The sequence below is a fragment of the Pan troglodytes genome, chromosome 4, assembly GCF_028858775.2.
Source record: "Pan troglodytes isolate AG18354 chromosome 4, NHGRI_mPanTro3-v2.0_pri, whole genome shotgun sequence".
In the NCBI taxonomy this organism is placed as follows: Eukaryota; Metazoa; Chordata; class Mammalia; order Primates; family Hominidae; genus Pan; species Pan troglodytes.
Window position 1 is genome coordinate 79219280 of NC_072402.2, and position 26658 is coordinate 79245937.

General features: G+C 42.2%; 1 protein-coding gene across 2 annotated transcripts in view; it reads left to right on the forward strand.

Moving 5' to 3' along the window:
• Window positions 1-26658, forward strand: part of ADAMTS12 (ADAM metallopeptidase with thrombospondin type 1 motif 12) — a 371361-nt gene that overhangs the window by 337178 nt on the left and 7525 nt on the right. Inside the window, exons 21-23 of one of the 2 annotated variants that reach the window (XM_016953471.3) lie at window positions 8328-8504; window positions 11517-11660; window positions 22720-22879. In XM_016953471.3, the coding sequence (XP_016808960.3) occupies window positions 8328-8504; window positions 11517-11660; window positions 22720-22879 (481 nt within the window). The remainder of the gene's footprint in view (window positions 1-8327; window positions 8505-11516; window positions 11661-22719; window positions 22880-26658) is intronic. The other variant, XM_016953472.4, reaches the window with a different exon arrangement.

Here is a 26658-nt window from a genome sequence, read left to right on the forward strand (position 1 = left end):
TAAATCTTGATTATTGAGACCCCTTTTTCTAATTAATTTTTTTTTTGAGGTGGGGTCTCACTTTGTCACCTAAGCTGGAGTGCAGTGGCCCACTCACAGCTCACTCCAGCCTCAACCTCCTGGGCTCAAATAATACTCCTGCCTTAGCTTCAAGTAGTTGGAGACCCCTTTTTCATATGGATGTCTAAAGTCCAAATCATGTGCTAGGAAAGATTTGAAGGCCTTCCCTCTGAGCTTCGCTAATTCTGATAGGCCTTTTATGCTCTCTTTGTGGCAGACCTCCAAAATCCAGAGCAGGAAAGAGGATCCCTGGTTTTGCCTTTAAATATCCAGAGAGTTTAGATTCTGCCGAACTGATCATTTGCCTTTTCACAGATACTTTCTCAGAAAGAAAAATTCTAATTTTACCTGGAATTTTCTACATTATTCCAGCAATCTCTCTTCCAGATCCAGAAACACTTTAATTCTCATAGGATGACAGGGTATGTTGCAGCCTTACCTGAACCCACAGGTATCCTACCTGAGGCACCCAGGTTACTCACCAGGAACTTCTACCACTGTGATTGCTGTCTGGATTGCAATTGTTTTACTGGCTTATTTCTCTCATACCATTCTTCTTGATGAAGCCTGATAGAACTGCTGTGAACATTTTCTCATATACATATGTCAGGTTCATGACTACACCAAAGGTCATGTTGCAGTCTGAAGGGAGTGGGTGGATGAGCAGAAAGAACACTCGGGGGCCAGAGGCTGGTGAAAGATTATTTTATTCAGCAGGAACTCTCATCAGCAGCTTTTTCACACTGTCCGCCCCATCTGGGCTGCTTAGTCCGGCTCCCACACACAGCTTCATGGCTGGCTTTCCCTTGCTTTCAGGGTCAGCAGGTTAACTCTTTCTTTCTCTCTGAGCATGAGCGAGCTGAGCTGTGTCCTGGCTCCCCTCTGTCCATCTTTGCAGATGGACAACTTTGGCTCTCTCTCTTTCTCTTGGTGCAGTGTGACCACACTGTGTCAAACAGGGCAGTTATACCTTTTACAGACAACAGTGGCTTAGAGCTAAGTGATGGCCTTCCCACGTTATGGCTCCACGGCTGTGATAACAAGTGGAGTTACACACCTGCACTCTAAACTTGCTGAGTCACACAGGATGTAAACATCCTACCTTGGCCTATCCTTCACCAAAGCACAGCCATGTTCCTTACAACATGACAGAGGACTGAGACATTCAGATCTCTACCTTTCCAGTGTCTGGAAGTAGTTTATCACAGTGGCTTTCCTCCTCTTCGTGCATTAATCTGTCTGAAACAAAATCAAGGTTGTCATCCTCAGGTTTCTCCCAGAGGCAGTCTTGGAAAAATGCAATTATGCAGTATTGAATCCCAGAGCGGTCTGACTTGGAATCAGATGTATATGGCATGATAACCTACTCTGTCACTAATCAGTTTGTGACACTGGCCATTCATCTAACTACTTAGGAGCTTTAGTTTTCTCACCCCTGAAATGAAGTGGATGATATTGCCTCTACTTACTTTGTAGAGTTGTTGTAAGGATCAAAAGAGAAAATGTGTGCAATGAACTCTGTTCATGATAAAAGACTAAACAAGGCCCTGGACAAACGTCGAGCTCTAGGTAAAGTTAGGGCTGGCTATTGGACATTGACTAATCTCTTGCTTCCTGGACTTGGAGCAAGAGGCCTGTGGACAGGCTAGTGAAGTAAGCCCTGCCAATGGAGAAACTGGCCTGAGAAGGTGTTCACTCCCCAGTACTACACAGTCAGGGTGCTCAAAGTGTTCCTGAACTCTGGAGGACTTGACCTACTGTGGGTGGTAGTACTGCCACGTGTCTGACATTGCATGGAAGCTTTGGATAAACAATTTTATTTTTACCATAATACAGGACTTTATAATTTCCACTAAGGAAACTAGGGCTTAGAGTATTTAAATCACCAATATATACTTGATCACAAAACTAATATTGAATAGTCTCAATTCTAAGAAACCGTCACCTGGGGGATTATGTCATTTTAATTACAGCTTTTCAGAAAGAAATGAAACACTACACAATTAATACGTATATCAGTTGTAGGACACATGCCAGTTTCAGAATGTTAAAATTTGTATGGGGGAGGCTGGGCACCGTGGCTCATGCCTATAATCCCAGCACTTTGGGAGGCTAAGGCAGGCAATCACTTGACCTCAGCAGTTCAAGACCAGCCTGGGCAATATGGCAAAACCCCGTCTCCACTGAAAATACAAAAAAACTTAGCCCAGCTTGGTACAGCACATGCCTGTAGTCCCAGCTACTCGGGAGGCTGAGGTGGACAGATCACTTGAGCCCAAGAGGCAAAGGTTGCAGTGAGCCAAGATTCCGCCACTGCATTCCAGGCTGGGCAGCAGAGTGAGACCCCATCTTAAAAAAAAAATCATATGGGAGAAAAAGTGATTCTTCTGATGGAAGAAATGTAGTAAGAGATAATAATGAGCTTGAAAAATCCTCAGCTGGGTTTGACAGCAAAACGATGCATCATCTGCACAGCTCCACACACTTCCTCACTGATATTTTGTCTGTTTCTTCTGAAGTTTTGACAACTGCTGATTTGACAACCCCTTTATTACTTCAGTTAGAATGAACATTGCCCTTTTCATAGCTAAGTCTAGCAGATCTTGATTTATTTCTGAAGTGAATCAGAAAGATTTTTACTTTTTTTTTGTAATAATCTGTCTTCCCACATAGGCAACGTTGCCTTTTTATTTTAGCGGTAACTTTATCATCTAAGTTATTTGCTGGAAAGTAACAGAAAGTGACAGCCTTTCCTTATGGCTTTGGATTTCATGTATTTGCTAACTAGTCCTTCTGTCTTATTCTAGTTCTTGTCTCCATGTTTATTGAATTTTACAGATTGTCTATGGCAGTACTCCATTTTATGGACCTCAATTTTTACAAATGAATGAAATGTGGGAATAGCCTTTGTTTTGCTAAATACAGACAAACCATACTTTCATACACAGCATGTTCCCAGAAACATTTACTAAAGTCCAGTGTGCAAAAGTCAAAACCTAGAATTGTATGTTATAGGAGAGCTTCTATCCTATGAAGGCAAAAATTGAGTAGCAGAAAGATGAATCATACACTGAGTATCCCTACATTTATTTTACTGTTGATATAATTTTTTCTATGTCTAAACCATCACACTCTCTTGACACCCCTGAGCATTTCAGATTAAGAGATTCTCAAGAAGAAGTGGTTAGAGGAGTGGCAATTAAATAGAAGCCTTTAGGAGCATATAAGAAATGACCCCAAGACCACCAATGTCCAGACCACAAGGTTCTCCATGATGGCATCCACCCATCTTTCTCTGTCTACCCCTACCCCCTGCTCTAGCATTCTGACCAACTTACTGTTCCCAGACAAGCCATGTGGGTTCACAGTCTCTGTGCATGCCATTACCTCCACTTCAAATGTCCCCCACACTATTTTGCCAGCCACATGAGCATTTACTCATTAAGATTCAGCTCAAGCTTTGACTCCTTTATTTAAGCTTTTCTTGACTTCTTCAGGTGAAGTTGACTGTCTCCTCCTTTGTGTCCTCACTAGATTGTAGACAACTATGGCATATAATCTTTATTTCTTCTATTCATTTATGTGAATTCTCCTGCCTCAGCTAGATTGCAAACCACTTAGGGTAGAGATACAGAGCTTGGAACATAGTAAGTGCTCAGTGAAGGGAAAGTGGGGTGGGGAGAGGGACAGGCAGACCCATGAATTTTGATGCTGTTCCGCTTAGAATTTTTGGAATAAATTTTTTTTAACTTTTATTTTAAGTTCAGGGTACAAGTGCAGGTTTGCTACATAGGTAAACTTGTGTCATAGGGGTTTCTGGTACAGATTATTTCATCACCCAGGTATTAAGCCTAGTGCCCATTAGTTATTTTTCCTGATCCTCTCCCTCCTCCCACACTCCACCCTCCGTTAGGCCCCAGTGTGTGGTGTTCCCCTCCATGTGTCCATGTGTTCTCATCATTTAGCTCCCACTTATAAGTGAGAACATGTGGTATTTGGTTTTCTGTTCCTGTGTTAGTTTGCTAAGGATAATGGCCTCTAGCTCTATCCATGTTCCTGCAAAGGACATGATCTCATTCTTTTTTATGTCTTCGTAGTATTCCATAGTGTATATTACCACATTTTCTTTATCCAATTTATCATTGATGGGCATTTAGGTTGATTCCATGTCTTTGCTATTGTGAATAGTGCCACAATGAACATATGCGTACATGTGTCTTTATAACAGAATAATTTATATTCCTTTGGGTATATACCCAGTAATGGGACTGCTTGGTCAAATAGTATTTCTGTCTTTAGGTCTTGAGGAATCACCACACTGTCTTTCACAATGGCTGAACTAATATTCTCTCCCACCAGCAGTATATAAGCATTCCTTTTTCTCCACAACCTCATCAGCATCTGTTATTTTTTTACTTTTTAATAATAGCCACTCTGACAGATGTGAAATGGTATCTCATTGTGGTTTTGATTTGCATTTCTCTAATGATCAGTGATATTGAGCTTTTTTCCATGTGACTGTTGACCGCGTGTATGTCTTTTTTTGAAAAGTGTCTGTTCATGTCCTTTGCCCACTTTTTTATATGGTTGTTTGTTTTTTGTTTTTTGTATAAATTTAACTTCCTTAGAGATGTTGGATATTAGAGCTTTGTCAGATGCATAGTTTGCAAAAGTTTTCTCCCATTCTGTAGGTTGTCTGTTTACTCTGTTGATAGTTTCTTTTGCTGTACAGGAGCTCTTTAGTTTAATAGATCCCATTTGTCAATTTTTGCTTCTATTGTAATTGCTTAAGAACAAAGGTGGAGGCATCAGCCTAAGAGACTTCAAAGTATACTACAGGGCTACAGTAACCAAAACAGCATGGTACTGGTAAAAAACAGACACATGGACCAATAGATCATAATAGAGAACCCAGAAATAAGACCACACACCTACAACTATCTGATCTTCGAATTATTTTAAGGGTCTTATGAATGTGTTTAGCAGAAGGCCAGAAAGGAATTCTTTCCATATTTCAGAAAGAATTATTTTAAGGGTCTTATAAATGTGTTCAGGAAAAGGCTGGAAAGGAATTCCTTCCGTATCCCAATTTAGTATTTGATGTATAACTTTGAGAGGAAGAAAGTATTCTGAAATCAAAACAGAGCACAAACTCAGTGATCTCATACATTTATGACACTCTAGAATGCTGGGATAGTTTAATCATCTAGTTTATCCTCTTTTGAATACCAATGGAGAAATGGAGGCTTAGAGAAGTGCAGTGATTAATCTGCAGTCACATAGCCACTTGATGCCAGGGTCATAGATGGAGTTGGTCTGTTAGTCCCCCAATCCTATGTTTGTTAGTTGTGCTATACTTCTCCGAATACTCTGTAGGAGTTCAGCCTGGGAAGTGTACCAGGATTTCATAAATCAAAAATAGCACAAGAAAGAAAAGGTTTTGATTTCATTTTACCTCTGCCAGTGGCCCCAGTAAGCTAAGGATATTTTTCATTCTAACTCAATTTGCTTTGCAAATCACACGAATTAAACAAACTGATGTAGTGACGTGGTAACTGGATACTATCAGACCTGTTTGGTTTCAACAGGGCATTTACCAGTCTTTCTGTTCTCATTAGCCTGCCTCTTGTCGTCAGTCTGGTTCGCAGGCTTTACATTAGGAAAACAGGAATACAAATGGCCTTCCTCTCAGGCAATAAGAAAATGAATATAACATAACAATTGTCATTCAGCACCCAAAAGCAAAAGAGCGTTAGGACTGGAGTGACTTAATATGCTGTCACTTCCCTCTTGCTGACAGAATCAGAGGCTCTTTTGAAAATGGAATAGAATAATGATAGATTTAGTGAGTGTCTTCCCTTATTACTGACTTCAGCATATTAATAAATTTTATTTCCCACTGAATGTGCACATGCTTTTGACAAAAGAGTAATGCTAATTTGAAAAATAAATTTGGGAATAACAGATTATAGCAACAAATAGAAAATAAAAAAGTAAAATCTCATTTTATGCTTATGTCTTTTAAATCCCCTTTTCCTAATAAAAAGTACTCTTGTTTTAACTATGGGCTATTTCCTGGAAATTTATTTTGTCAGACAAATAGCTGCTTTGAGTGGAAGCTATTAGCATGCTTTCTCATTTGTTCTATGGCAAATTTTAAGTTTGCTGTTACTGTTTTTCTTTGTGTGCTTACTGTGTGGCAGGAAAACAAAGTTTTTAATTTGCACTTTTGGGAAGCTGTTGGCAAGTATTGCTTATTTCTGATAACCTAAACACACTTGATTTATGGAAGTACCAGAGCATCAATCTGCCCCTCATCACATAGGCCCATGTGTTTCCAAAATACAGACCAATGTTTGAAGTCAGGTGACTTGGTGAAATCTGCCAATCAGAGGAAGAAAGGGGAGCAGTATTTTGGGGTCTATGTCTACTGAAAAGTCGTGAGGAATTTTCTTTCCTCAACCACAGCCCTAGAATCATGGCTATTCCACCATAGCCAGAAAGACAGCATGGTCTTTTACCCTTCAGAGAGAAGAGCCAGATGAAAATATACCTTACAGCAAGGGATACCCTTTCTTGGTGACTTGTTTCCTCGGCCAAGACTGCCAATGAGATCATTGATGGAAGGATTCAGAGGGTAAAGAAGCACATTCTTTATCCTATGATTACTGGAGATCTCTTTAGCCCACTGGGAGCCCTCCCAGCTGGCATTTTCTCATAATTCAATGTTGATTCAACAGCTTCATAATGGCCATCTACACTGTGTCTGTCCCTGTGCTAGGGATCCATGGTGTGATGCGGAACAGGGCAGGGCAGGGCAGGCTCTGCTTTCATGGCAGTGATGGATAGTAGAAAGGATGGACAAAATCAATCAAAGTTGCTCTGCAGTTTAGCTTTGTGGGATGAAAACAGAAGAGGAGCTGAGACAAATTACAAGAGAAATCACCTCCTTTAGATCAGGTATTCCATGAGGACCTCTCAGAAGAGGTGCCATTGAAAATGAGGCATAAAAAAAAAGCAGTGGTGGGTAATGCAGAGAATAGAGGAAGGAACATTCAGGACATGGGAACCCCAAGGACATTGTATTAACCCGAGGAGAACCTGGGGAAGAACCTGGGCTGACGAGCACAGATGTTAGCCTCCATCCCACCTACCTCGGGTCCCCACCTCAGTGTGGGCAGTAACAAGACTGGTCAGGCCAGGTCTGGCCATGAGACACCAGGCTGCAGAGGGAAGATAAGCAGAAGGCCTATGGCAAGCACTGGAGTTCTAAACAGACCAGAGAGCAAGTCCTAGAAGCACAAGTTACGATCAGATAAAATCTTTGGAGGTCAGAGAGTGGGGAGCTGCCAAAATCCAAGAAGTCAGAGAGTCAACAAAAGCAGCACTCTGGAACAGGCTGTGCAAACTTGGTTGTAGGTGACCCAGATCCATCAGTGTTTATCACGGTCCAAGAGAAATCAGCAGCCTGCTGGTGAACCTGGGCTGCTGCACAAGGGGTGGGGTCAGAGAGGAAGGGAGTGAGTAGGGCCTGTGTAGTGGCTATCGGGGGCAAGTGCTGAGAAGACTCTCAGTGATGGCTGCAGGTGATGGCGCTGCAGGAGGAATGGTGATGGTGGGGGCAAGGACAGGGTTTGCTCACACCCATGAGACAAACCACTGAGTAGTTAATTCAGTTTATTTCCCTACTCAAGGCCCTTCATGAGAGAGACATAGTAACCTATTCTGCATCCAGCATCATAGAGAAAACCAGTATTCTGAAGAAAAGACGGAGAAGGCTTAGCAGCCATGCCCACTCCTGGGAAGGGATAGGCAGGCCACTCTGCCTCTAGTGAATACTGACTTCCAGACGGAACGGCCACCCACTGGGGCAGATGCTGTGCCACCAGGCACTCCAGCCCCAGGGTCTATAATCTCCCCACAGCTGGGAGGTAGCAGTTATGATCCCAGTTTAGAGATGGGACACCTGAGGCTCAGCGTACTTCAGTGACAGGCCCAACGGCTCAAAACTAGCGAGTGGCGGAACCGGAATTCTCACCCACCTCTGTTGGCCCTCAAAACCCTCACACTCCTATGCATGTTTCCCGACATCGGGAGCTGCTGGGGTGCCTCCTGCTCTGCGGTGTGGGAGGGAAAGCAGGGTTCACCGGAACTAGACCTAACCCCTCTTTATGACTGAATGCCTGGCACCTCCACGGCTGAGGGGAAGGAAGGGAGGCCTGATGCCAATGACTCAGAGATCACCTTTGATTTTTCTCTCCATACAGTGCTCCAGAAACTGCAGTGGGGGCTTCAAGATACGCGAGATTCAGTGCGTGGACAGCCGGGACCACCGGAACCTGAGGCCATTTCACTGCCAGTTCCTGGCCGGCATTCCTCCCCCATTGAGCATGAGCTGTAACCCGGAGCCCTGTGAGGCGTGGCAGGTGGAGCCTTGGAGCCAGGTAAGTCCCCCAGAAAGGGAGAGATGTCCTCACACAACCTGGCAAGCCATGAATCTCGGTCTTACTGCATAAGTGTAGAAATCAGGGAAGACCACACCTGTGTCCTGCCAGTGACTGGCCTCTGTTCAGTGACCCCATCCTGTATGTGAGAAGCTGAATGGGTCTAACACTTTCAGGAGGTGAAAAAATTCCATGGAGGAGACAATGTGTTATAGTTTCAATCACAGCAGTTCAGTGTTGTGTTGCAACCTGGTCTCCCAATGGATATACTGGGGAATTGGTGTCCTTGCAGGGAAAATGAACGCAGTGGGATGATTTGAACAAGGACGAATCTGATGAGAGCCACTTACAGACAGAGCCTAACATGCCTCTCTGAGGCTTCTGCAGTCAGGCTGGGAGAAACAGCCCTATCTTTTCCACACAATATAATATTAGAGTTTCATCTCTTACATCTCTCAGATCACTGTACAAATAACGAGTGTGTGAGTGTGTGTGTGTGTGTATGTGTGTGTGCTCTCTTTATGAGGGCCCTGGCTCTGCTGGGTCTTAGTTTTACTTTGGCACATGAAAACAAGGTTATTTGATGAAGTTCTTTGGTGAAGTGTGATGATCTCATTTTTCAACAGGCAAATGTTTAAATATCTCAACAGCTAAAACATACTCCCAACTACATCCACAAATGATAGAAAGAAGGCCAAAAAATAAAAATAAAAGAGGAACCCTGCATATTTTGAGTGTGTCCAGGAGCTAGGCACTTTCCCTATGATACTTGGTTTAATTATCTCCATGACCTGGATGGTAGGCATTTTTAACCCTATTTTATAGGAGAAGAAATTGAGACTTAGGTTGAGAAACCTACCTGAGACACACAATGAGAAAATAAATGGAGTTTTAATTCAAACATAAGGCATTCACAACCAGAAAGATTTGATTGCTCATCTTTGATTGCCCATCTTTGATCCTGCTATGATGTGGAACTTAGCCCAACGGGCATTGAGCGAAAAGTGAACTAAGGAGAAAGAATGAATCAATAACTATTTTGGGGGGCACCTACCATGTGCCGGTGAAGGGAAGGCAGAGAATCCCAACCTGAGGCTACAGAGTTAGTGTCAAAGCCTGTAGAGGACTGAGCCCCGAGTTACTTACCACCCACCGGCCAGCATCCACACTGATTCCTGAGGCTCTGGGCCACTAGCTAGAGTTTTCTGGGGCAGCAGCCACCACTGTCCCCTCTTCATCCTCCTTCCCCTGCCTAGTTCTTGAGTACATGAAGTGCCTGCTACTCCCAGGCTCTGAACCCAGACCTCCAAGCTCTCCATATGTGCTGAGCCTGGCCTGGACCTGTTCAGGCAGCAGCTTCCAGAATCCAGGAATTCACAGAGGAGCTTAGATTGCCCTGTCAGAGAAATGACATTTGCAGGCGATCAAAGATGAGCAATCAAATCTTTCTGGTTATGAAAAAGATCTATTCTTTATGTTTCCTCTGTAGCTTCTCAGATCGCCATCAGGAACCTGTTCGCTGAAGCCCTTCTGTCTCTCTCCTTTCTAAATTGCCCTGTTTTGAGCAAACCACAAAGTTGGTAGAGTTCCCTCTTAAGCAGTAGTAGAGATAGAAAATGTAAAAGTCAGTTGAGTACCCGGAGCTGCTCTTAAGGGATTGGGCATCTTTAGGTACTTTTCTTGCCCGTGGTGCTGACTGCCATCCTGGGAATGTTACGAACCCATCTGGCAAGCATATCGGCCCGCCTCGACTACCCTCCATGGCAGATGCATTTTAGCTGTGGGACCATCTCTACACCAGTGGTAGTCAAGCTTTATCATGCTTCAGGACAACCTGGAGGGCTTGTCAACACACAGATGGATAGGTCCCACCCCGAGAATGGCCAATTCAGGGGATCTGAGGTGGGGCCTGAAATTTTGCATTTCTAACAAACACTCAGAAGATGCTGAAGTTGCTGGTCTGAGGAGCATTTGAGAACCACTTTTTTGACCCCCTTTTCCTAGAAATTACTTAGCCAGGTGGTGCTGAATCTATGTGCACCTAGGTAGGTATGCGCAAGAACTCCAGATGTGGAATTCCTCTCCCTCTTTCCTCAGATGGGATTAAAAACAGGTTGAATAAGTGGGAAAAAAGTTGATGTTGATTCTCAAAGCTGGAATATTGTGAAGGCACTACGTTAGTTCTTTTATTGAGCAGAAAAGGTTAATTGCATATAATTTCCCTGTTTTCTATGATACTACCACACACATACTACCTGATGTGATGGACATGATGTTTGCAAGACAGCCATAATTATCTTTTTGTTGTTGTTGTAACCATGCTAAAACTAAGATTTTTCAAAATGCTTTTCCAAATACTCAAAGAACTTTTCAAATATTCTTGGTGAATTATTTTATTTCCTCCTAAAAAACTCATGCAAATGAGATAATGTATCTTATAGAATTATTCTAGTAAGCAAAAACCTGACATGTTTCAGAATTGTACCCTTTTAGAAATCTGACTTGTCATCTTGAATTTATTTTGTTGTGAGTGTTACAGCCAATGCATCTGAGTCCTGAGCAAATCCATCCATTTTATTACTCCTACTATGGACAAATTTAATTCTAAAACTTTATGCAGTGGAAAAGGAAGACTAAATCTCATTTTAATAGGAGGCAAACAAAATTGTATTGCAAATGTGTGCCCCCCTTTTGGGCTGTCAGAGATAATCATTATAAAAAATCTAAATCATTATAAAAAATCTAAATCTTCTGACTTTTCTCCTCCTTATATCTTCAGGATTTGCTTCATCAATATTTCCACCTCTCTTTAATTCTTGTTTCCCCCCCCCTTTTTTTTAAATAGTGAGTGGTCATTGTAAGGAATTTGCAGGAATGCTATAAATTCCAATACAGATACCAATATTCCTAGTAACACTGTACACAACAAAAATGACAGTACGAAGTTCTTCACTTATCATTAAATGTGTCTCCACCTGACTTTTACCTAATCTTGTCATTGCTGTGTATCAGTGCTCCAGGTCCTGTGGAGGCGGAGTTCAGGAGAGAGGAGTGTTCTGTCCAGGAGGCCTCTGTGACTGGACAAAAAGACCCACATCCACCATGTCTTGCAATGAGCACCTGTGCTGTCACTGGGCCACTGGGAACTGGGACCTGGTGAGACTTGGTTATACATACTTTTTTTACTTTAGCTTTTTTTTTTTTTAATACTTTAAGTTCTAGGGTACCTGTGCACAACGTGCAGGTTTGTTACGTAGGTATACATGTGCCACGTTGGTTTGCTGCACCCATCAACTCATCATTTACATTAGGTATTTCTCCTAATGCTATACCTCTCCCAGCCTCCCACCCCCCGACAGGCCCCAGTGTGTGATGTTACCTGCCCTGTGTCCAAGGGTTCTCATTGTTCAGTTCCCACCTATGAGTGAGAACTTGCAGTGTTTGGTTTTTTGTCCTTGCGATAGTTTGCTGAGAATGATGGTTTCCAACTTCATCCATGTCACTACAAAGGACATGAACTCATCCTTTTTTATGGCTGCATAGTATTCCATGGTGTATATGTGCCACATTTTCTTAATCCAGTCTATAATTGCTGGACATTTGGGTTGCTTCCAAGTCTTTGCTGTTGTGAATAGTGCCGCAATAAACATATATGTGCATGTGTCTTTATAGTAGCATGATTTATAATTCTTTGGGAATATACCCAGTAATGGGATTGCTGGGTCAAATGGTTTTCTAGTTCTAGATCCTTGAGGAATCACCACACTGTCCTCCACAGTGGTTGAACTAATTTACACTCCCACCAACAGCGTAAAAGCATCCCTATTTCTCCAAATCTTCTCCAGCATCTGTTGTTTCTTCACTTTTTAATGATCACCATTCTAACTGGCATGAGATGGTATCTCATTGTGGTTTTCATTTGCATTTCTCTGATGACCAGTGATGATGAGCATTTTTTCATGTGTCTGTTGGCTACATAAATGTCTTCTTTTGAGAACTGTCTATTCATATCCTTTGCCCACTTTTTGATGGGGTTGCTTGTTTGTTTTCTTGTAAATTCCTTTAAGTTCTTTGCAGATTCTGGATATTAGCCCTTTGTCAGATGGGTAGATTGCAAAAATTTTCTCCCATTCTGTAGGTTGCCTGTTCACTCTGATGGTGTTTTGTTTGCCATGCAGAAGATCCTTAGTTTAATTAGATCCCATTTGTCAATTTTGGCTTTTGTTGCCATTGCTTTTGGTGCTTTAGTCATGAAGTCTTTGCCCGTGCCTATGTCCTGAATGGTATTGCCTAGGTTTTCTTCTAGGGTTTTTATGGTTTTAGGTCTAACATTTAAGTCTTTACCATCTTGAATTAATTTTTGTATAAGGTGTAAGGAAGGGATCCAGTTTCAGTTTTCTACATATGGCTAGCCAGTTTTCCCACCACCATTTATTAAATAGGGAATCCTTTCCCCATTTCTTGTTTTTGTCAGGTTTGTCAAAGATCAGATGGCTGTAGATGTGTGGTGTTATTTCTGAGGCCTCTGTTCTGTTCTTTTGGTCTATATATCTGTTTTGGTACTAGTACCATGCTGTTTTGGTTACTGTAGCCTTGTAGTATAGTTTGAAGTCAGGTAGTGTGATGCCTCCAGCTTTGTTCTTTTTGCTTAGGATTGACTTGGCACTGCGGGCTCTTTTTTGGTTCCATATGAACTTTAAAGTAGTTTTTTCCAATTCTGTGAAGAAAGTCATTGGTAGCTTGATGGGGATGGCATTGAATCTATAAATTACCTAGGGCAATATGGCCATTTTCACGATATTGATTCTTCCTATCCATGAGCATGGAATGTTCTTCCATTTGTTTGTGTCCTCTTTTATTTCATTGAGCAGTGGTTTGTAGTTCTCCTTGAAGAGGTCCATCACATACCTTGTAAGTTGGATTCCTAGGTATTTTATTCTCTTTGTAGCGATTGTGAATGGGAGTTCACTCATGATTTGGCCTGTGTTTGTCTGTTATTGGTGTACAGGAATGCTTGTGATTTTTGCACATTGATTTTGTATCCTGAGGCTTTCCTGAAGTTGCTTATCAGCTTAAGGAGATTTGGGGCTGAGACAATGGGTTTTTCTAAATATAAAATCATGTCACCTGCAAACAGGGACAATTTGACTTACTCTTTTCCTAATTGAATACACTTTAGTTCTTTCTCCTGCCTGATTGCCCAGGCCAGAATTTACAACACTATGTTGAATAGGAGTGGTGAGAGAGGGCATCCCTGTCTTGTGCCAGTTTTCAAAGGGAATGCTTCCAGTTTTTGCCTATTCAGTATGATATTGGCTGTGGGTTTGTCATAAATAGCTCTTATTATTATGAGATACGTTCCATCAGTACCTAGTTTATTGAGAGCTTTTAGCATGAAGGGGTGTTGAATTTTGTTGAAGGCCTTTTCTGCATCTATTGAGATAATCATGTGGTTTTTGTTGTTGGTTCTGTTTATGTGATAGATTACGTTTATTGGTTTGCATAGATTGAACCAGCCTTGCATCCCAAGGATGAAGCCGACTTGATCATGGTGGATAAGCTTTTTGATGTGCTCCTTGATTCAGTTTGCCAGTATTTTATTGAGGATTTTTGCACTGATGTTCATCAGGGATATTGGTCTAAAATTCTCTTTTTTTGTTGTGTCTCTGCCAGGCTTTGGTATCAGGATGATGCTGGCCTCATAAAATGAGTTACAGAGGATTCCCTCTTTTTCTATTGATTGGAATAGTTTCAGAATAAATGGTACCAGCTCCTCTTTGTACCTCTGGTAGAATTCGCCTGTGAATCCTTCTGGTCCTGGACTTTTTTTGGTTGTTAGGCTGTTAATTATTGCCTCAATTTCAGAGTCTGTTATTGGGCTATTCAGAGATTCATCTTCTTCCTGGTTTAGCCTTGGTAGGGTGTATGTGTCCAAGAATTTATCCATTTTATCTGGGTTTTCTAGTTTATTTTCATAGAGGTGTTTATAGTATTCTCTGATGGTAGTTTGTATTTCTGTAGGTTGGTGCTGACATCCCCTGTATCATTTTTTATTGCGTCTATTTGATTCTTCTCTCTTTTCTTCTTTATTAGTCTTGCTAGCGGTCTATCAATTTTGTTGATCTTTTCAAAAAACCAGCTCCTGGTTTCATTCAGTTTTTGAAGGGTTTGTTGTATCTCTATCTCCTTCAGTTCTGCTCTGATCTTAGTTATTTCTTGCCTCTTGCTAGCTTTTGAATTTGTTTCCTCTCGCTTCTCTAGTTCTTTTAATTGTGATGTTAGGGTGTCGATTTTAGATCTTTCCTGCTTTCTCTTGTGGGCATTTAGTGCTATAAATTTCCCTCTACATGCTGCTTTAAATGTGTCCCAGAGATTCTGGTACGTTGTGTCTTTCTTCTCACTGGTTTCAAAGAACGCCTTTATTTCTGCCTTCATTTCGTTATGTACTCAGTAGTCATTCAGGAGCAGGTTGTTCAGTTTCCATATAGTTGTGTGGTTTTGAGTGAGTTTCTTAATCCTAAATTCTAACTTGATTGCACTGTCTGAGAGACAGTTTGTTGTGATTTCCGTTCTTTTACATTTGCTGAGAAGTGCTTTACTTCCAATTGTGTGCTCAATTTTAGAATAAGTGTGATGTGGTGCTGAGAAGAATGTATCTTCTGTTGATTTGGGGTGAAGAGTTCTGTAGATGTCTAATAGGTCTGCTTGGTGCAGAGCTGAATTCAAGTCCTGGATATCCTTGTTAACCTTCTGTCTCCTTGATCTGTCTAATATTGACAGTGGGGTGTTAAAGTCTCCCATTATTATTGTGTGGGAGTCTAAGTCTCTTTGTAGGTCTCTAAGGACTTGCTTTATGAATCTGGGTGCTCCTGTATTGGGCGCATGTATATTTAGGATAGTTAGCTCTTCTTGTTGAATTGGTCCCTTTACCATTATGTAATGGCTTTCTTTGTCTCTTTTGATCTTTGTTGGTTTAAAGTCTGTTTTATCAGAGACTAGGATTGCAACCCCTGCTTTTTTTTTTTTTTTTTTTTTTTTTTTTTGCTTTCTATTTGCTTGGTAGATCTTCCTCCATCCCTTTTTTTTTGAGCCTATGTGTTTCTCTGCATGTGAGATGAGTCTCCTGAATATACACACTGATGGGTCTTGGACTCTTTATCTAATTTGCCAGTCTGTGTCTTTTAATTGGGGCATTTAGCCCATTTACATTTAAGGTTAGTATTGTTATGTGTGAATTTGATCCTGTCATTATGATGCTAGCTGGCTATTTTGCCCGTTAATTGATGCAGTTTCTTCCTAGCTTTGATGGTCTTTACAATTTGGCATGTTTTTGCAGTGGCTGGTACCGGTTGTTGCTTTCCATGTTTAGTGCTTCCTTCAGGAGCTCTTTTGTAAGGCAGGCCTGGTGGTGACAAAATCTCTCAGCATTTGCTTGTCTGTAAATGATTTTATTTCTCCTTCACTTATGAAGCTTAGTTTGGTTGTATATGAAATTCTGGATTGAAAATTCTTTTCTTTAGGAATGTTGAATATTGGCCCCCACTCTCTTCTCTCTTGTAGGGTTTCTGCAGAGTGTCAGCCACTGTTAGTCTGATGGGCTTCCCTTTGTGGGTAACCCGACCTTTCTCTCTGGCTCCCCTTAACATTTTTTCCTTCATTTCAGCCTTGGTGAATGTGACAATTATATGTCTTAGGGTTGCTCTTCTCGAGGAGTATCTTTGTGGTGTTCTCTGTATTTCCTGAATTTGAATGTTGGCCTGCCTTGCTAGGTTGGGGAAGTTTTCCTGGATAATATCTTGAAGAGTGTTTTTCAACTTGGTTCCATTCTTCTCCTCACTTTCAGGTACACTAATCAAATGTAGATTTGGTCTTTTCACATAGTCCCATATTTCTTGGAGGCTTTGTTTGTTTCTTTTTACTCTTTATCTCTAAACTTGTCTTCTCACTTTATTTCATTAATTTAATCTTCAATCACTGACACTTTTTCTTCCACTTGATTGAATCTGCTATTGAAGCTTGTGCATGCGTCACGAAGTTCTGATGCCATGGTTTTCAGCTCCATCCGGTCATTTAAGGTCTTCTCTACACTGTTTATTCTAGTTAGCCATTCATCTAACCTTTTGTCCAAGATTTTTAGCTTCCTTGTGATGGGTTAGAACATGCTCCTTTAGCTCAGAGAAGTTGTTATTACTGACCTTCCAAAACCTACTTCTGTCAACTCATCAAAGTAATTCTCCATCCAACTCTGTTCCATTGCTGGTGAGGAGCTACGATCCTTTGAAGGAGAAGAGGAACTCCAGTTTTTAGAATTTTCACCTTTTCTGCTCTGGTTTCTCCCCATCTTTGTGGTTTTACCTATTTTGGTCTTTGATGTTGGTGACCTACAGATGGGGTTTTTGGTGTAGATGTCCTTTTTGTTGATGTTGATGCTATTCCTTTCTGTTAGTTTTCCTTCTAACAGTCAGATCCCTCAGCTGCGGGGCTGTTGGAGTTTGCTGGAGGTCCACTCCAGACCCTGTTTGCCTGGGTATCAGCAGCAGAGGCTGCAGAGCAGCAAATATTGCAGAAGAGCAAATATTGCTGCCTGATCCTTCCCCTGGAAGCTTCGTCCCAGAGGGTCAGCTGCCTATATGATGTGTCTGTTGGCCCCTGCTGGGAGGTGTCTTCCAGTTAGGCTACACAAGGGTCAGGGACCCACTTGAGGAGGCAGTCTGTCCATTCTCAGAGCTCAATCACCATGCTGGGAGAACCACTGCTCTCTTCAGAGCTGTCAGACAGGGACGTTTAAGTCTGCAGAAGTTGTCTGCTGCCTTTTGTTCAGCTATGCCCTGCCCACAGAGGTGGAGTCTACAGAGGCAGTAGGCCTGGCTGAGCTGTGGTGGGCTCCACCCAGTTCGAGCTTCCTGGCCACTTTGTTTACCTACTCAAGCCTCAGCAATGGTGGACACCCCTCCCCCAGCTAGGTTGTCACCTCACCATTTGATCTCAGACTGCTGCGCTAGCAATGAGCAAGGCTCCGTGGGTGTGGGACCTGCCGAACCAGGCACAGGAGAGAATCTCCTTGTCTGCCAGTTGCTAAGACCTTGGGAAAAGTGCAGTATTTGAGTGGGAGTATCCCATTTTTCCAGGTACAGTCTGTCACGGCTTCCCTTGGCTAGGAAAGGGCAATCCCCCAACCCCTTGCACTTCCCGGGTGAAGCAACACCCCGCCCTGCTTCGGCTCACCCTCCATGGTGCAGGGACAGCTGCACCCACTGTCCAACCAGTCCCAGTGAGATGAACCAGGAACCTCAGTTGGAAATGCAGAAATTACTCGTCTTGTGTCGATCTCGCTGGGAGCTGCAGACCAGAGCTATTCCTATTCAGCCATCTTTAAACCTCAATCTACTTTAGCTTTTTTAAAAAAATGGTTTCTTGCCACTATACTTAAGCAAAAAAATAAAAATAAAATAGCATGCATTTTCTTTTGATTACAAAATAATCTATACTCATTGTAAATATTCAGTGCATTCATTGATTTACAGTATGTTTCTGGATACTTCGGTTTTCATATTCTTCTGCCACTGAATACCTCTAAGTCTGCTAAAAGTTGACCCATGGCTGCTGTGGGTCTTGAGTTGAGAAGGGAAAATATTAAATACTTTCAAAAGAGAAAAGATCAAATATCAAAGTTATTCCAGAGGCACACAGCCTAAGAAACATCTGTTTTACACCCAGCACCTTGGATTCTCTGGCTTTTCCTAGAGCAAAGAGGAGTTGGCATCTGTCCTAAAGCTTTAGGCATAGTCAGACTTATTGAGTTTCAGGCCTCTTGTCAGCCCACAGATCAGTTTGCCAGATGGCCAGCCTGTTTGATGGAACAAAATAATTAAACTGTAAATGAAGGAAAGAGGTATTATTCTCCCTAAGTTTGCTTATTGCATAAATAACACTCTATCAGCAATATTGAAAATAAAGAAAATTGTGGCCAGGTGTGGTGGCTCACACCTCTAGTCCTAGCACTTTGGGAGGCCGAAGCAGGTGGACCACCTGAGGTCAGGAGTTCAAGACCAGCCTGGCCAACAGGGTGAAATCTCATCTCTACTAAAAATAAAAAAATTAGTCAGGCATGGTGGTACATGCCTGTAATCCCAGCTACTCAGGAGGCTGAGGTAGGAGGATCACTTGAACCCAAGAGGTGGAGGTTGCAGTGAGCCGAGATTGTACCACTGCACTCCAGCCTGGGTGACAGAGCAAGACACCATCTCAGGAAAAGAAAATAAAGAAAATTCTCCCATGGACAGATTCTGCCATCATTCTGATTTGTCTTATCCTGGGTTTTCTGTCAAATGGAGTCTCGAGAAAAAATTTAACAGTTTATTAGGAAATTCAGTGCCAGGGAAGCAGGGGTGATAGAAAAGAGAAAGAAGGCAGAGAAGAAGGAGAGTCAAAAATGAAGTGGTGTGTTACTAGACTGATTATCTTACCTAACTGACCATCGCTTGGTGTCAGGAGCAACTGACTGCTGGCTCTCACAGGAAGGCTTCTAAAAACTGTGTGAACTACTGCGTGTTGTGGCAGTTTATCCAGGAAGGGAGGGAAGAGTAGGAAAGAAGAAGAGTTATCCACTGGCTCCTATCTCCCTTTGGTGGAGTCTCCCTTTAGAGGGCTAATATCTCCATACTTATGAATTGTCCAGATATGGGCACTGAGCAAGTCCCATTGTGTCTCATGTCTCATTGGCAACAAGAAAACCCAATCAGAAGCAGGGAGGCATGAGACATGGTGATATGGTTTCGCTCTGTGTCCCCACCCAAATCTCATCTCGGATTGTAATTCTCACGTGTCAAGGGAGAGACCCAGTGGCAGGTGAGTGGATCATGGGGGGCAGTTTCCCCCATGCTGTTCTTGTGATAGTCAGTGATTTCTCACAAGATCTGATGGTTTTATAAGGTGCTCTTCCCATTTCACTCCCCACTCTCCCTCACCTGCTGCCATGTAAGACGTGCCTCTTCCCTTCCACCATGATTGTAAGTTTCCTGAGGCCTCCCCAGCCCTGTGGAACTCTGAGTCAATTAAACCTCTTTTCTTAATAAATTACCCAGTCTCAGATATGTCTTTAGAGCAGTGTGAAACTAGGCTAATACACATGGCATGAGGTGAAGGCCACTGGGTTGTGCTTTCCGAAAGTTGGTTGCCACCTCAGCTGGGACAGATCCTAGGGCCATGAGCTGGGAGACAGGAGAGCCAAGGTGGTCTGATACACTAACACCACAACTACTAACATTTTTATAAAGTAACTTGTTCCCGTGCATGTAAGTTTTGATGGTTATAATTATAACACACACGGGAATGCAGTATTTTGCCCAACATAATGCTCCCAGCTATTTGTAGGTTGCTATACTGTTTGTAATTCTCATTGTTCATAGCTGCATAGTTGCACCGGCACAGCCATTGATCCACTCTAATGCTGTGTCAAATTGGCAGTCTATTGGCAGTCAGACATGTGAGGCACAATAGGCTGGACTCAACACCGAATTCACTTAGCTGTGTAGAAGGATACAAGCAGGAATTATATTAGGCACAACAGCCTCATCTCTGCAGGAGGTTGCTACCGAAGGATACAATTTCAGCAACTATCCAAGAGTACAACTTCATTTGCTTCCTTGTCTGTCAAGTGTGATATGTATGGGTAGCAAGAAATCAGAGCCAAGATGCACACAGGCCACCTTGACACAAGCCTCAGCCTCAGTTTCTTGCCAATATTTTAAACTATTTTGGTCTCACATGCCCAAGGCCGCATGCCAACTCACAGACATCCAGTAGGGAGCAGTCCTACAGTCAGGAATTTCCTAGTGAACAAGACAGTTATCATCTTTTGCATTTACCTTAACTCTCTAGTTTCCAAGGAAACCATACTTCAAGGTCACTTTTTCTCTCCAAGTACTCTGAACCAGGACTAATGTTAACCTCTTCTTTACAGTAATATTCCATCAAGTTGATTGATCATATTTACTCAACAGTTGCCCCTTTGCTAGAATGTTTATCTGTTGGCACCCAATAAATAGTTACCAAACTAATACTCACTCCTCTGAGCAAGATTTGTGTGCCTAGTCTAGCCATGAGCTTCACAAAATTCATTATTAACATTATGGCAGATTGGATCAAGGCAGCAGTGGCCTTCTCCAGCCACATGGGCCTGAGCAAAGGCCATGCTTACTCCTGGCAGGCCTTGCCCCAGCTGCCTGGATATATTTCAGGACTAGGCTCTTTATAAATATCTCAGAGCTCTGTATAACAAAATAAGTACCTCTAATCAAAGCAAACATGACCTCGAAAAGAGAAAATGTGATACAATGTGAAGTCATAAAAATGCTGTAAGAATTGGGCCCATTCAGGGAAACAATCTCATAGAAGATTCAAAATTGTAAAAGAACATTTTTAAGTCTCCCCTTTAACTCCCTGAAGGAGTTCCAGGTGAGTCTATCGAGGGTGGACTTGGGTTGAAGTTCCTTAGAAGAGCTGTGTGTCAGGAATTAACCAATTGTGCATAGCAAAGAATGGAGGGATAATGAGAGAGTGGTTAACACCTGCCAGGCCAGCCTTTGGAATCACTCGTAACCTCTATGATCTATTATTAAGTGAAACTACACAAGCTATGGATTGAACATATACATTTGCCCTTGTTCTCAAAACTCCACTAAATAGGCAGAAGGGATAAAACACTAAAAATGGCACAAACCTAGAAGGACAAAGATGGGGGCAGCAGACAAGAGCAGAGAGATGGGTTCATACAATTTTGGAACCTGTAAAATTACACTGATCTATCTTTAGCTTCCCCTTGCCAAAAATAAAAAATAAAATTGGAATCTGGAAACAAATGGCTAAACTTCCAGTTGACTTAGCGAGTGTGCCAGAGGAAAAAGTCACCAGGTGTGGTGGCACACGCCTGTAGTCCCAGCTACTTGGGAGTCTGAGGTAGGAGAATCACTTGAACCCAGGGAGGGAGGTTGCAGTGAGCCGAGATTGTGCCGCTGCCTTCCAGCCTGGGTGATAGAGCCAGACCTTGTCTCAGAAAAAAATGGTTTAAATGGTATATTTTGTGTTTTATATATTTTACCTCAAAAAATAATTTAAGAAAAGAGCATATGTGGTAAATTCAGGCACATTTTCTTGCATCCTGAAGAATCTTATGTAAACTGCTTTCCCAGGCCAGCGAATCTCCCTCCTGCAGCCAGGTGGGCGATCATGACATTGCAGTGGAACCATATCATTAGAATGGCTTGAGAGGACCTGGTCTGGCTAGGCACAGAGCTGGGTCCGCTGTTGCTCTGCTTCTTCCCCAGCTTCCATGCTCAGCCCTGTCCCTACCCCCATTCCACATTCTCTGCATGCCACTGGGGTCTTTCCCTCCCACTTCTCTTTTTACCCAACGTTCATCTCTTCGGGTAGCTCCACCCCTCCTCACATCCAATCCCCAGCCCCAAATCAAAATTAGTTCAGGCCGAAATACCACGTCCCAGGTATGAAATTGTATTCTGCTTTGCTTGCAATTCAACCTCCCTCCATATGTTTCACTCCATATACTCATGATGCAAAGATGAATGTTTGGGTTGGGAGTTTTAGCTAGAACCAAGGGTGTGAACCCCATGGGCAATGCCTCCCTCATTCCCGTTCCTCTCTAAGCACATGCTTCATTCCATTCACCTTTTCTGCCATCTGGTTTTCACTCATTCTACTTGGCAGGAAATGTGGCCACCAACAACACCCAAGTTTTCAAATTTCAGCCTTAGATGGAATCTCTTGCTGGGTCTCAATTCAAATTCCCAAGGAAGTGACTGATTGGCCCAGCTTGATGCAGGGACCTTCCCTAGAGCAGTCATGTGTGGCCAGGTGGCTGGGTCCAACGGCACCAACGTAGGTTCCTGGAGCCCAGTGCTGTAGCCATGTGGCGAAAGGCATCAGGCCATTCTCAAACGTGTGAAAAAGGAGCACGTTCTGCAGAGAACCTAATAGTAATTTCAGTCAGATTCAATCCACACAACCTATAGTATAGAGTCTCTCTAAACTCACATCTCCAAATTATTACTGCCTTTATTCTATGACTCCTCCAAAAAGGTTTCTGGTTATTGAGATGTTTCCATTCTTGACCACAGTGGGATTGGAGGTGTTCTACTGGTGTTTCCTTGGGAGTCGTGGGGAGGACTTCTGACTCTCTGTTCAACTTCTCTTTCAGTGTTCCACTTCCTGTGGAGGTGGCTTTCAGAAGAGGACTGTCCAGTGTGTGCCCTCAGAGGGCAATAAAACTGAAGACCAAGACCAATGCCTATGTGATCACAAACCCAGACCTCCAGAATTCAAAAAATGCAACCAGCAGGCCTGCAAGAAAAGTGCCGGTGGGTGAATGGGTTTGCTCGGGGAGAAAGAGATCTTTGCACAAATGTCATCCTGCATGATACAACTTGTAGATAGCTTTACATTTCTTTTACTGAATAGAAAATCTTAATGTTAAAGAGGTCAAACAGTAACCCTGGGAACAAACTATCTGATCTGGTGAGGTTTGAATCCTAACTTCTTGAGAGAGTATCTCATCCATTTTTCTTTTTTTATTATTATTATTTATTGAGTATCATAAAATACCATTTTCTCTCTGTAAGCCTGTTCACACTGATGTCATCCAACATGGATGAGAATTACTTCTATGCTTTCAAAGATGTCTTGAGAGATATCCCAGCCTTTCTTAGGAACCCAGTCAAGTGTGAAATGGTCATCTCTATAAATCTGGTACCACTGCATTAGGCCAGGTCCCCCAGAAGCAGGCTCTGGGGTGAAAGTGTGTGTGCAAGGGATTCATTAAGTAAGTATTTCCATGGAAGATCATTAAGGGAGTGGAGAAAGCTGGATGGAAAAGGGAGGAGACACAGCCAGGGTGCCTTCTCAGGAACCTGAGTCCTAGCTTCAGCCTGGTCCTCCAGGCAGCTCCAGAGCACAAGTTATACCCCCAAGTTGTCCACTACTGAGCCAGTAAGTGGTACATTCACACTCCCACGCTCTTCAGCCATTGGCCAAGGGCTACCCCAGGAGAAGTGAATTTACAGGAGGCTCTCTGCGTGAGAGACAAAGGAGCTCCTATAGGTTGGGTAGGTTCAGCTATGACCTATAATGTCCATTCCACTGATTGTTTGGGCTTCATTGACATGTAAAATTTCTAAATAAAATTAAAAACAGAGAAGTGAGTATATTCAGGAGCTCATTAAAAGAAAAATTTGATAGCCCTTTGTGCTGGGAGAAAGGAGAGAAAGGCTAATGCCCATAATTTTGACTTGGGCAGCTGAGTAGATGAAGCTACCATGCACTGAGAGAGGAAGCCCAACAGGAGCTTTGGGAAAGAGGGAAGATAGTGAGTTCTGTCTGGGACATGTTTGTTGAGGAGTCTGTGAATTATCTAGTTAAGGGTGTCCTGTGATTGGTTTGCTCTACAGGTATGGAGGCCAGGAGAGAGATCTGGTCTGGAAATACTGATAAAAATGCACTGAGCGAGGAAATGCTTTGGGTATGATTATCACAGGAAGCTCTTACTGACTTGCACTTAAGGGTGGCTTTCATTGGCCTTACTTGAAATTCCAGAAGAAACCACTTAGAGCTCATTTTCAGAGGTGTTATTCATGTCTTCCAGACTCTTGCTTCTCAAAACATGGTCCCTGGACAAGCTGAATTGGCATCTCCTGGGAGTTTGAGGCTCTCAGGCCTCACTCTAGACCTACCTAATTAGAATCTTCATTTAACAAGATCCCTGGTGATTCATGCGCACATCAAAGTTTGAGAAGCACCTCGTTCTAGACCAAGGGACCAATTTGAGAATCTTTTCCTTTCCTTTCATTTCATTACCTTCTACGGTACCATACTTTAAATAGTTGAGGCTATAGAATCCCTTCTATGTTGTGTTTTTTATATAACTGAAGCAACAACTTACTCTTGGTTGATCATGCCTAGTGTTAGGGCTTGTTATTTTGAATTATATGTAGGTTGTCTTCAACTGTCCTATTGCTGGACACTAAAATCTTCAATAATCAAAACAGGGTTAAATGCATAGATGGTAGTTTTCATTTTGAAATCTCACACAGAATAAATGGCGACGAATAGTTGGCTGGCAATTGATGTGCTTAACAATGAATTCCACTCACTGACAATTATCAGGGCCCCAAAAGTTAATTACTAGCTTCTTTTGAAGGCAGAGCCATGCCTACTCACATAGAAGGAAAATGAAAGAAGAGTTGTGAGAAATTCCTTGATTTAAGAAACCAGCCACCCACCCTGACCACTATAATTCTCTAAAATTCTTTGAAAATATTCATTCAATGCCCAGACTCTTGTCAATCAGCTTTCACAATAAACATAACATACTCCTAAGTATATTTTATAATATCAGGTATGAATTCATATAAGGTTTAGTTTCCTCCAGGTCATTTTACTTCTTTTAGAAACCATCTGAAGTTTTAATGACTTAAAATCTAAATTGGAACTATTTTTCCACATTAGTGCCTACAAAACCCTTTCCACATATCTACATGGAAAAAAAAATCAACAAAATTCATTTACCAAGTATCAGCTTTATTCTCAGCATTACATTCTTATTGATTAAAAAACAAAAGCAAAACCCTTAAGCCTACCATTCCTGGGGTTGTTTTGTTGTTGCTGCTGCTATTGTTTTTAATTTAAGGAAGGGTAGAAAAGGCCAAAAAAAAAAAAAAAAATAGAAACAGTACTTAGATCCAATGTTGATACAGATGAACATTTAAGTCGGTAAATTTTCTAGTAAAGAATATTCTGCCAGATGAATAGGATCTCATTCATTCACGTATTCAACAAAATATTATTGATCACAAGATGTCTCAGAGAAGTGCTAAGAGCTGAGGAGAAAGACATGAGTAAAATACAGTTCTTGGCCTCAAGAAGCCCAAAGTCATGGAAGCTGTATTTGTCAACAACATTGAAATTGTTTTTCAAGCTTCTTTGGTGAAAAAAATATTATCGCCTGATAACACAGCTGACAACAAAGATACAGGCATATAACTGTCCCTTTAAATTTCCAAATGTGATTTTTGTTGAACCAGCAGAGGCAAATTGGGATCTCCCCTCCAAGTTGCCCATAATTATAAGCATTGTATGTACTTTGGAAGTGGAATCCAATTGACTAATGAACACAACAAGCCTTCATTGTTTCACAGCAATAGGGAGAACTGATGTAATTGAGCCCTGTCATCATGTTGGGCTCACGGTCATCATCTAAATGAGTTGCTAAATATAGTTCTGGAACACAGACTGCCAATATAGGCCACTCTCATCCTCCACTCTTCCTTCCGGTCCCCCACTCTCAAAAAGTGGGGCCCCAGGACCTTGCATGTATCCAGGCTCCAAGGACTATTGAAAAGCAAGGCTCTTGATCTCATGGTTTCCAAGAACATGTGAGGATTCCAGGCTTGGTTGAGTCTCTTTCAGTCATTTAGGTGTTGACCTAACCTGACAAGTGGGCCTCCTGTGTTGAGAAAAAGAAGATGTTCTGGGCAGAGAAGACCTATTCATGTGATCTTCTCCTGCCCCATCACCAGTACAAGAGATTCATTCTCTCAGAGACAAAGCTTGGGAGCTATTGAGACAACATTCAATTTCCAGCGGCACCATCTATGTACCAGCTGTGTGATGTTGGGTCAATTGCTAAGCTTCTCTGGAACCCTCAGTTATTAAAAGAATAGATGCACCCACATCTATTGATTTCTGCGACAATCAAATGGTATAGTATATATCAAACATTGCCTAGTGTGTGGTAAATGCTTAATAATTTGTATCTGTGTTTTTTCTGCTTTCATGGAGGAAGGGGTATATTAGCTTCCTGGGCTACAAGCACACATATTCATGCTGCCATAATAAATTATAATAAACTAGGTGACTAAAGACAACAGAAATCTATTCTCACAGTTCTGGAGGCTAGAAGTCCAAAATCAAGGTATTAGTAGGGCCACAGTCATTCTCCCAGCTGCTGGCGGTTGCCGGCCATCACTGGCATTCCTTGGCTTACAGAAACTGAATTCCAGTCTCTGCCTCCATTACCACATGGCTGTCTTTCCTCTCTGTGTCTGTGTCTCAGCACGGCTTTTCCTCCTCTGTATGTGTGTCT